The sequence below is a fragment of the Nicrophorus vespilloides genome, unplaced genomic scaffold (genome assembly GCF_001412225.1).
Source record: "Nicrophorus vespilloides isolate i.1.1-1 unplaced genomic scaffold, Nicve_v1.0, whole genome shotgun sequence".
Classification (NCBI taxonomy): Eukaryota; Metazoa; Arthropoda; class Insecta; order Coleoptera; family Silphidae; genus Nicrophorus; species Nicrophorus vespilloides.
In genome coordinates, this window is record NW_017099972.1 from 201,940 (window position 1) to 215,123 (window position 13,184).

The window sequence follows — 13,184 nt, forward strand, 5'->3', positions numbered from 1 at the left end:
GCAACTTATAATTTTAATGTGACTGCATTTGTTAATAAAATGTAAATTTTGTTTTGACAGTTTTAGGTTAATTTATAATATAATTATATCTGTCAAAATTTGTATACTTAATTTCTTCATTATTATTTATTTGTTTTTAAATATTTTTTTTAATTAAATAACTTAAATACTAATACTATTATAAAATGCGTAACAAATTCTGATTTGACAGATATTAATCTAACTGCATCCGTCAATTAAATGACATTTTTTTGACAGTTTCAATTTATTTTTTAAATAATTCATAAAATTGATTTATATTATTTAAAAGACATTGAAATTAAAAGGTGTAGTTAATTAATGTGAGTATGTTAATTTCAATTGATTTTATTTAAAGATTTGATAACAGTTTTATGTACTTAATTTCTTCATTATTATTTATTTGTCTTTAAAATTTTGAAAATGAGTAAACAATTCTAATTTGACAGATATTTGTGAACAAAGGTTATGTAAGTTATTATCATGTTTCAATGTAACTACATCTGTCAATGAAATGTCAATTTAGTTTTGACAGTTATAGGTTATTTATTAAATAATTCATAAAATAAATTATTTCATGATTTGATAACAGTTGCAAAATATTTTATGTAGAAACAATCCACATTTTACGTCAATGAAATGTCAATTTTATTTTGACAGTTTTAGGTTATCATGATTTGATAACAGTTTTATGTAGAAACAAGAGATTCCATGTTTTATCGAATTTAAAATGTTTTACTCAGCAACGGTTGTTTGGTTATTCGTATCCTGGGTAACAACAAAGTATGAATTGTTGATTAAAAGTGACACAATCTTGAGTGGAAAAGTGGATTTTGCACGCGTCCATAAGCACACGCATCATTCGCGATGTTTGTATTAGTTAGTAATAGTTTGAGTATAAAGGTGTTGTTATGATAGACATGTGTTATGTTTGGTATGTTCGCAGACCCGCAGAATGTAACGAGGCTCATTGATATCGCAGACTATATGAAGAGGGCTTCGATGCGGGAGGAAAACCTAAAGCGATAACTACTTAGTGGTCTTCGTGGAACCAGAGGTGGGATTAAGGAAGGGCGAGTAAATTGGAAGGGAATTGCATTAGTATGCCTGTACCGAGGAAACAGCGCAAAGGACATCGTCAGCAAGTGAATGGACTCTACGTGCACTCAAGTCCACCGAGAGGTGAATGAATTTGAATTACTAATTAAGAATGTGGGAACAAGACGAAAAGAATGTAAGTAATTTATTACTTTGAGACGTATGCAATTAACGCGACGACCGTAACAGCTTTTATCGCGTCCAAATGAACCCGATTGCAAATTTTTATACTGAATTACTTAATCACTTTTCCTCATGCCACGAATAGAAAATACAATATTTTATCAAATTATATAAAACAAGTTTTTAATAATATTCAATCTAGTATAATTGCAATCAACATAATTTAATAATTAACATGTTTTAAAACTTAAAATTATGAATTATTCGAATTAACTTTCATCGACTTGCATTTAATATTACATAAACTAGTTTTGCTTAATCACCAATTAATTACCATCAACGCCTGAAAACAGATCAAAAATTTGAAAGGTCATTGAAAATTTTTCAATATATTAAAATTTAATTTAATTGTGATTAATTAATCAAACTTTGTATACTTAATTTCTTTATTATTATTTTTTTGCCTTTAAATATTTGTTTAATGTTATATAATTACTAATGCTATTATTAAATGAGTAAAAAAATAATTTGACAGATATTTGTAAGCAAAAGTTATATAACTTATTATTTTAATGTGACAGCATTTGTTAATGAAATGTCAATTTTGTTTTGACATTTTTAGGTTAATTTTTAATATAATTACGTCTGTCAAAATTTGTATACTTAATTTCTTTATTATAATTTATTTGTTTAATTAAATAACTTAAATATTAATACCATTAGTAAATGACTAAAAAAAACTAATTTAACAGATATGTGTGAGTAAAGGTTATATAACTTATTATTTTAATGTGACAGCATTTGTTAATGAAATGTCAATTTTGTTTAGACATTTTTAGGTTAATTTTTAATATTATGACGTCTGTCAAAATTTGTATACTTAATTTCTTCATTATTATTTATTTGTCTTTAAACAGTTGTGTAATTAAATAACTTAAATACTAATACCAAAATTAAAGGAGTAAAAAAATCAAATTTGACAGATATGTGTGAGTAAAGGTTATGCAACTTATTATTTTAACTGCATTTGTTAATGAAATGTCAATTTTCTTTTGACAGTTTTAGGTTAATTTTTAATATAATGACGTCTGTCAAAATTTGTATTAAACAACTTAAATACTAATACTATTATGAAATCTTTAACAAATTCTGATTTGACATATATTAATCTGATTGCATCTCAATGAAATGTCATTTTTTGACAGTTTCAAGTTATTTTTTAAATAATTCATAAAATTCATTTATATTATTTGAAAGACAATGAAATTACATAATGTAGTTATTTAATGTGAGTATGTTAATTTCCGTTGATTTTATTTCATGATTTGTTAACAGTTTTATGTAGAGACAAGAGATTCTATATTTTATGAAATTTACTTATTATTACTACTTTATACTGTCAAAATTTGTATATTTAATTTGACAGATATTTGTGAACAAAGGTTATGTAAGTTATTATTATGTTTCAATGTAACTACATCTGTCAATGAAATGTCAATTTAGTTTTGACAGTTATAGGTTATTTATTAAATAATTCATAAAATAGATTTATGATTACATAAGTTAATTAACGTCAGTATGTTAATTTCCATTGAAATTATTTCATGATTTGATAACAGTTGTAAAATATTTTATGTAGAAACAAGAAATTCCATATTTTATCGAATTTATATATTATTAGTATACAATAAGAAATGACAGACCTCGATTATTGAATATTTAATAAACATTTTGGTGGATGCGCGGGGTAACATAAGGAATGGTGTCTCCTTATACCAAAGTAAGCAAAATATATTTGTATTTCGTGTGTATCGTCATTTTCTTGGAGCTACAAAGAATCGAATCATTGTATTAATTATTCAAAGTTTAATGCTGCGATGGTAACAATAAGCGAATGACCCTTATGTAACCTTTAACCCCGTTCCGAGACGCGTACACATGTGTCGGTGAGGATCGGGGAATGTTATGTATGCACATACAAATAAATAAATAAATGGAGGGAAAAAAATAGGAACAGAAGGAAATAACGCAAATAAATATATTATTTCGCGCGGCGTGTAAACCAGTCGCAGTCGGCGGTGGGCAATTAATTATTTAATACACGATGCCCGATCGATTTTATTGCATGTCACGCTTTTAACCCCGTTACACACAAAGAGACAAACGCGTAGAAATGGAATTGGACAGGCGTGAATTCATCAGCCAACGCAAAAGGGAAATTATAATATACAATATAGGTTTTCTCTGTTTAAAGTTAAAATTGACCGCTTATAACGAAACAACTTATCAACCTAAGGGTTGAGTTGAATTTTTAATGACATCTGTCATATTGCGTCAAAATGTCATTTTTTTTCGTGTTATAAACAATTAGGGTTACAAATGTTGAATTAATTCATTACTGTTAATTAATTGAATTTAGATTTTTATTCTTCAAAATATCTATTCCTAATTACACTAAATTGTTCATGATTTTATAGGTATAATTTCACTTTTTCAAAGTAAATTGAAAAATACATACAATATTACTAAATAGTAACTAATTATCTAAATTAGATGTATTAATTATATATTATAAACGTTAATATTTGACACATAAATGACACGTACGTCAAATTTACCCTCTATGTATTGGATTAAAATTTTAATGACAGCTGTTACCTTGCGTCAAAATGTCATTTTTTATGTTTTAAACAATTGGGTTATAAACTCTACCTGGCAAAAAGGTTGAGAAAAGCTTACTTAAATTGTTACTATTAATTATTGTTAAATTTGATGATTACTGTTCAAAAAATATTATTGGAATACTTTTGCAATGAATTTAAATTATTATACTTGAAAATATATTATATCTATTCCTAATTATACTCAATTCTTCTGAATTTTTTTTGGTATAACTTTGAAAAATACATAGAATATTTACTGTATTATTTCTGTTTGAAGTTAAAATTAACCGCTTATAATGAAATAACTAATAATTACCTAAATTAAATGCTGTAATTATATTTTAGAAACGTCAATATTTGACACTTACGTCAAATAAGCTATCTATGAATTGGCTTAAACTTCTAATGACAGTTGTCTAATTACTACTAATTAGTCTAAATGAAATGCTGTAATTATATAAACGTCAATGTTTGACACATAAATGACACTTACGTCAAATTCGCTGTCAATTTTTGATGAATACCAATGGGGTATTATTCTAGAATCGATTTTATATATACATGTTAGCTTATTTGCAAATTTTTCAATAATATTTTACTCACAAACTAATTAAAAAAATCAATATTTGCAATATGAAATTTAATTCATTCAGTCTCAAAACTATTAAATGATTTTTACGTAATTACAGATTAATTAAACAATCTAAAAATTTAAGATAATAATATATACATTTAATACTTTAGTTAAAAACTTCCTGTATAAAATGTACAATTTCCTTAATTTTTACGGATTTTCATTTAATTTGATATGATATAGATTTCATAACTTATTTGCAAATGTTTCAGCAATATTTAATAGAAAAAGTTATCATTATATAATAAATATTCAATTGTACTTAAAAAATGTATTGGTTTTAAGTAAAATTAATAAAAGATTGAACTATTTTCTTCACACAAATTGTAATTGTGTTTATTTACGTCCAAAAGAAAATAGCAAATACAAAAATATTTTTAATCTAATTAGATTAGAGATCGCAGTTAATCAACATCTAAAAATAAGCTTAATAATAAACCATTATTCTATTCATCGAATCCAATGAAATATTGTTGGTATTGTAATTAAGCCGGTCGTGGAGCCGTCATGTTTTTGTTTGTCCACGAGTTTATGTTACATTTTCTTGTATACTTTCCGACCATTCTCTTTCTCTCTTATATTCACGTCCCTCCGTGTCGCAGCGCGTTTCTCTTTATACCATTATTTTACCTTTTCTTCGCCCTTCTTATTTTTCTTTCCTTCCTTTCCTCGTTTACCCCCTTTTCATTATATACAAAGTTTGCGTGCGCTATTTAGAGGTAAGATAATTTAATATGAGGAGAACCCTTGGGCGAAGGTGACGAGCCCTTTCGAGCACGCAGACGATATATAAACTGTTCTTTTTATGAAAGGGCGAGCTTTCAATTATCGCACGCTAAATGACTGAATTATCTACCCCAAAAAATGACCTTTTTACTAATTAATTAACTATAAATTATATGTTTTATAACATTACAAGTACCTGAATTTATTAAATTTATACCGATCAAAGTTTACGTAATTATTATATAAAATAATTTCGATTTTTTTGCAATAATACAGTTTACGTAATTACGCATTTAATTGTGCATTATTTTTGGAATTGTAAGCAGATTAGCGATCTTTTTTGTTTGTTCGGTAACTACATGCATATTAGCGTTTATGAAAATAAACTTTACGTGCAAGTACGTCCTAATCTTTGTTACAAACGAATGGTACTTGTATTTTATTTTTCTTTAAACGTTTCGTTCAAATTCTTTTTTTCGTTCGCAAAATAATATAATCGGACGACCTTGGCCATAAATTAAATAAATAACTAAATTGTTTAATTTGTAAAGGTCAATTTAGTCACTTTTCGTCTACGCTTGATTGACAGATTTGACAGATTTTTAATGTGACAGCATACGTCAATGAAATGTCAATTTTGTTTTGACAGTTTTATGCCTTTTAAAATCATTTATAATTTGATTTATATTATTTAAAAGATATCGAGTACATTAATGTTAGTTTATTCATTTATATAATATCAATATAAAATATATTATGTAAAAATAAAAGATTCTATAAATACTAAATGGTAATATTTTTTTTTGTTTACGCTTACTTGATTTAATTATCATTTTTTAAATTAGTAATTTTAATTACAATTGCTTAAATCAGCGGTTCTAAAACTAAGGGTCGCATTAAATTTTTAATGAATGCTTCAATTGACAGCTGTCACCTTACGTCAAAATGTCATTTTTTTTATGTTGTAAACAATTGGGTTGAGAAACGATGACTTAAAATTTACTTAATTTGTTTTTGTTTACACTTACTTTTCGTCTGCGCTTAACAGATTTAATTATCTTTTATTTTTAAAAGAGCAATTTTAATTAAATTTGCTTAAATTGACGTTTCTCTAACTAATGACAACTTGAAATGACAGCTGTCACTTTGCGTTAAAACGTTTTTTTTATTATGTTACAAACAATTGAGTTGAGAAACTATTCTTAAATTAGATGATTTTCATCTTTAATGTTAAAACAATATTGATGAAATATTTCTATAATTAAATTTGGATATTTCTTCTTGAAAAATAATAATTTCTACCTACTAATAATTCCACCTTGAAGTGACAGCTCTCACCTTGCGTCAAAACGGTATATTTCATATTATAAACAATTTGGTTGAGAAAATATGTATTAAATCATTACTATTAATTATTGTTAATTTGAATGATTTTCATCTTTACTATTTAAAAAAATATCAATGAAATACTTCTAAATTTAGATATTTCTTCTTGAAACATAATTATTTCTAAGTACTTTGAAAAATACTTAATTTTTTTACAGTTCTAAATGACAGCTGTCACCTTAAGTCAAATGTCATTTTTGTAGTACAATTTCTCTTTAAAAAATATAACAAAATTTATTGGTAAATTTCTTAACTTAATTACTTACTTATTTTAATTACAATCTTTACTGTAATTGACCTAAATAAGTTAAAAAAAATTAGTTTTGAAATATAAACACCATTTCTATTAACAATTACAATAGATTAATTTGCATTTCTATTGATTTAATTTTTTTTTGTTATAAATTGTAACTAGAATTTTAAATTTTCTTGGAAAAATCACAAATAAACGCGAAAATAACAATTAAGAAAATTCGAGTTATCTAGGAGAAAAAAATAATGATCGATGGATGTGAGCCACTTCCATAGAAAAGATGTATGCAATTCATTGTGTGTGGCGGAAAAATAGGTCGAAGCAATTAAAAAGTGAAGTGGTCTAGACCGCGGAGGCCGACGCAAAGAAAGACCGAACGAAATTGCTTTTTCTTCGACGAGTAAATCCACACCAACAACAACAACAGAAAAAAAAATCGAAAAGAAATGTTTAAAGAAACTCTGTCAAATCAATAAACTTGTATTTTTATTTTGAAATATAATTGAATTTGTTTTTTTCTTTCTAGTTCTTCAGATCAATTCTGCTCATATAAGACAGGCCATCAGGTCCGGGGACATCGAGAAGCTCGAGAACATCGTGTACGATGGTCAAGGCAAGAAACTGATCGGAGAGTACGCTTCTGATTACAAAGTTCGTAGCTTCTTGAAGACCGTTCCCAGTTTGATGGTGAGTTTCAGTGAATTATCGATGAGCTAATTCGTCCTTCGCGAAGCTTCAAATAAACCTGAAACTGAATAATTGAAACAAATTTTCGATCCGAGTAAATTAAACGAAAACATATTGATTTTACTGTACAAAATTAAATCGACAAAACACAACACAAATGTAGTTTATAATTTCATTAATTTAACAAAATTTCTGTTTTTGTTTTAATAGATTTTCCATACTTTATTCAGTTCAAATTTTTGATTTTAAATCGATTTTAATAATCATTTTTTGACTCAAAATTAAACTTTTTCACTTGTTCATGCTTCAAATATTAAAAATATGTTTTAACACAAACTTAAACTTTAATTTTCAATTACTTCAACTATATTAAATGAAAATTAAATGTTTTCTCCTCTTTCTCTCTATTTTTTGTTGTTGTATACATTTTTCATTACTTGTTGGTACACTGTCAACATGCGAAAATGCAATTCCGAAGCACGTTCACCTCTCTCTATTAATTATGGATGACGACTGATGATGATCGCGTGCGGATTTTCTTCCGTCCGTTGTTCATTCCTCTCTTCTTCTTTTTTGTGCTAAATGTTTGATTTCTTTGCTTTGTTTTTTTTTACTTTTGTTGCAGTCTAAGATAAGTTTGCTGCACGACGCTGTTAATAGCGGTCGATTGGAGGAGCTGCAGTCTTTGCTGGACGAGGAAAACGAAAAGAACAGGAAGAAATTGGTTTTGGCTAAGGACGAGTCAGGTGTTGGACTTCTTCATAAGGCTGTATACTATGATTTGAAGGACATATCTGAATGGATACTCAAAAACTATCCAAGCGCTGCATCGTTGAAAGATACTGTAAGAAAGGGATATGAAATTTATGTGACAACTAAAGTAATAAAAAAACGCACCTAAGCAAATATATGAAAATATGGAATAATTGAAGCAAAACTTGTAATAAAATTGTCATGTGAAATTAATTAGTTGATTTAAATCGTATATTAGTTAAAACATATATTAATGAGAAATATAAGCAATATTTCTTTTTCACAAGCATTATTTCATAATTGGAGATTTTACCAGTTTTATCTTTCATAATGTTAACTTTTTTTGTACTTTGTGTTCTAAAGCAGTGATTCTCAAATAACTTTTCTAAAGTACAAATAACATTAGAAAATACATCATTTTTCATAATTAAATAATTAGCTACAATCTTTTTTTATAAATTTTCTATTAATTATTTCTATTCAATGTTTCGGTTTGCTATTTTATTAAAATTTTATATTTGGTGAGATTTATTTTTCTTAACATCGTTTTTACACGTATTCTACAAAAATTATACTGATTATTGTTTGTTTTTATATTAATTTTAAGATTTAAATTTTATTAACAAACTCTCTCTACAATTTGCATTAAATATTCATATTTTTTGGAAATATTTTAACAATGATTCTGAAGCATTGTTTTCTTAAATATACTACACATTTTTTAGTTTATGTGACTAAAATTTTATGTTTTGTTGACAAATAAGTATATTTTATTCAAGATTTTTAGGAACTATTATTAATTTTTCCCAATTTTTTAAAAGTTTAAATTATTTTCAATAAAATGAAACTTTTAATTTTGTTGATAAATTGGACATTAATACACAATTATTTTTGTTTTTTTAGTAATTAAAGATTTAAATTTTGTTGATAAATCTACTGCATATTCCACTAAATGTTCATATTTTTAACATTTTAACATTGATTCCAAAGAAAAGCATTTTCTAACTAAAAAAAATGTATGTTTTGTTGACAAATGTGTATATTTTATTCAAGATATTTAGAAATTATTATTTCTTTAATAAATAATTATCGATACTTCTGCAATTAAATTTAGATATTTCTTTTTGAAAAATAAACATCTAATTACATAAATTTTGTATGTCATTTTATTGGTACAATTTTACATTTAAAACTTACTTAGAAAAATACTTTACTTATTTTTGTTATCGCTTACTTTTCGTGTGAGCTTAATACATTCAATTATCATTTTTTAGCAGAGTAATGTTAATTACAATTGCTTAAATCAGTGGTTCTGAGTCCAATGACAGCTTGAAGTGACCTTGCGTCAAAACGTCATATTTCATACTATAAATAATTTGGTTGAGAAAATATGTCTTAAATCATTATTATTAATTATTGTTAAATTAAATGATTTTTATCTTTACTTTTTAATAATATCAAAGAAATACTTCTTAATTTAGATATTTCCTTTTGAAACATTATTATTTCTAATCACTTTGAAAAGTACTTATTTTTTTTATTGACATGTCTAAATGATAGCTGTCACCTTAAGTCAAAACGTCATTTTTGTAATAAAATTTCTCTTTAAAAATTATATATTAAATATTTTATTAAATATTCATATTTTTAAACATTTTAACATTGAAACCAAAGAAATGCATTTTCTGACTAAAAAATGTATGTTTTGTTGACAATTTAACATTGATTCTAAAGAAATGCATTCATAATATACATTTTCTGACTAAAAAAAATTGTTTTGTTGACAAATGTGTATATTTTATTCAAGATATTTAGGAACTATTATTTCTTTAATTAGTCTTCATCGATTTTACAAATTTCCAATGAATATTTCGATTAAAAAATTTATTTATTAAATGTTTCTTTTTTTTTTATTTTCAACTATTTTTCAATAAAATGAAATTTTTAATTTTGTTGACAAATTTTTAATTAAAGATTTAAATTTTGTAAATTTGCACAAAATATTCAATTTTGTTTTTGACATTTTAACATTGATAAATGCAACCAACAAAGAAATGCATTCATAAAAGGCATTTTCATTAGTTTTTCTGACTAAAAATGTAAGTTTGTGTACATTTTATTCAAAATTAAAAAAAAAACTATTATTACTTTGATTAGTCTTCATCGTTTGTAAAAATTTCCAATTAATATTTGCATTAATTATTTTAGTTTACATTTTTTTTGTTGAAAAATATTCAAGATTTTTATTTAACGAAATTTATACGTATTATATGCATAACATTCAAAATTTTACAAAACATTATTCAATAAGTAATATAAATTAGTTTGTAAATCACTTCTCGTTTTCTAATTCTTTTTTTTGTATTGTTTTTTTTTATTTTTCGTAATAAAGGATGTCCCAAAATTAACTCAAGATTTGAATTTGCCGCCATTTGTGCAGTTTGAAGTTGCCAACACTTTACTGCACAAATCGCGGCAAATTTAAATCTTGCGTTTGTTTTGGGACACCCTTTACATAATATTCAAAATTTTAGAAAATAAAACTCAATTTTAATATAATAAGTTAATATCATAAATCAATCCATTTACTAATTCTTCATATATGTTTTAGGACGGAAGAACAGCATTTCACTACACACCGATGTGTCAGAATCCAGGTTCTATCCAGAAGATGTTAAAATCAGCTGGAGCCGATCCAAGCGCATTGGACAACAGACAGAGATCAGCTAGATATTACGCGGATCACATCTCCGAACTCGAGTTGCCCAATTCGCACAAATCCAAGCTGAATTCCCGCAGGAACACAACAGTGAAAGACAGTAAGTTGAAATCGCGTGAGATCCTTACTCAAATCGAACTTAAATTCCTCCCACGACGTCCCCAATTACCTCCAACACATTGTTTACAAGAGCATTTTCAACTGCACGACTTTCGTGCCAATAAATATTCCCTTTCAGTCTACTTGCGTACACTGGTTGAGAGATGTAAAAGTAAATTGCATTTGAATTCAAAAATTTATTATTCAGTGAGTCCTAAACTGTTGTAAACACGTTTCAAATTTGTGTATTTGAAAAGAAACAGCGTGGATAATCGGAATATTCAAGGATTCCTCCACTTGGTTCGTAAATAACAGTTTACAAACATTATTTATTTGGAAAATCATTAAATAAATTAGTTTAATTGTTTTAATTAACAGTTTCAAGTATACATAATTAAAAGACTATTAATCAATATTAAAGAACATTTCTGTACTTCGCTGTACACAAAACTTTTACTAAACTAATGTAATAAATTAATAAAATATTATATAAATGATAAATGTGGTCGATTCTCTTCATTTATTTCTATTTTTGGTACATATTACTGAAATTAACATTAATAAACTCACTTTGCTTATATAAGTTGAAACGTATAAAAGAAACGCATATTTTCTTAGAATATCTTTTGATAAAAACTGAAATTATCGTTAATAACTTTAAGTTTCAAACTCACATTAAACTTAAGTTTACAATTAAAATAATCACGCAAAAATCTAAGTAAACAATAAGTTTGATAATTTTATTTTATGCAAATGCATTAATTATTAAGATTAAATTAATAAGTTTATAATTACTCTTTAGAAGTTTAGTAATTAATGTTTTTTTTAATAAATACTATTGGAAAATTATTTTCAGAACGCATTTTGTTTGAGACAATTTTTTTTTGAAGGACTTGGATCATTAAATTTAATAACTTCCAAGCACAAAGGAGGAGGAAGCAAAGTAAAAAAAACTAGCCACTAAAGCGAACAACAGCAATTAAGTGACATACATGAAAAATAAAATACGAAACGACGTGAAAATCAATGAGGTCGCACAACTGCGTGAATTAAGCTAAAAGCCCTGTCATGTTTGACAGGAAAACTTTTCCGAAGTTCCACTTCTTCTCTTTTCTTTTATTATCACTGTCATCGTATCGTTAAATATGTCAAAAAGTAACATAATTTAAGGCTTTTGTTGATATGTCAATTAATTCAGTCTACTGTCATGTCATCATGTCAAAGCTTGATGTTTATTACATTTGTTGATGTGTGCATGAATACAGTGTAATATGATAAAGTCATTAAATATGTCAAAGACTTGTGTTAGTTGGTGATGTGTCAATTAATTCAGTCTATTGTCACCGCGTAGCTAAATGTGTCAAAGGCATATGATGACAATTATTGATATGTGCATAAATTCAGTTAAATATAACAATGATAAACGATTATTTCTAATGACATTTATTGCTGTGTCAATTAATTCAGTCTAATGTCATCATGTCGTTAAATATGTCAAAGAATTACTTATGATATTTATTGATATGTGCATGAATCAGTTTACAGTCACAGCTTTATAAAATATATAAAAACTAACGTTTGTTGCTAATAACATTTGTTGACATGTCAATTAATTTAGTCACAAAGTCATTAAATATGTCAAAGACTGATGTTTATTCTTAATGACATTTGTTGATGTGTCAATTAATTAAATATGTCGAAGACTGACGTTTATTGGTGATGACATTTGTTGATATGTTCATGAATTCAATTTACAGTCATCGCGTTGTAAAATATATCAAAGACAAACGTTTATTTCTGATGACAATTGTTGATGTGTCAATTAATTAAGTCTAANGTCACTGAGTTATTAAATATGTCGAAGACTGACTTTTATTAGCGATGACATTTGTTGATATGTGCATGAATTCAATTTACAGTTGTAAAATCTATCAAAGACAAACGTTTATTTCTGATGACATTTGTTGATGTGTCAATTAATTAAGTATAAAGTAACTATGTTATTAAATATGTCAAAGACTTACG

General features: G+C 25.9%; 1 protein-coding gene across 1 annotated transcript; it reads left to right on the plus strand.

Moving 5' to 3' along the window:
- Positions 1 to 864: 864 nt before the first annotated feature.
- On the plus strand, positions 865 to 11,241 carry LOC108566405 (the record flags this gene model as incomplete). The annotated part of the gene is made up of 4 exons (XM_017926265.1): positions 865 to 1,200; positions 7,428 to 7,588; positions 8,214 to 8,432; positions 10,953 to 11,241. Coding segments are annotated over exons 1-4 (748 nt in total), but the record flags the coding sequence as incomplete, so codon positions are not given.
- Between the last annotated feature and the right edge of the window lie 1,943 nt (positions 11,242 to 13,184).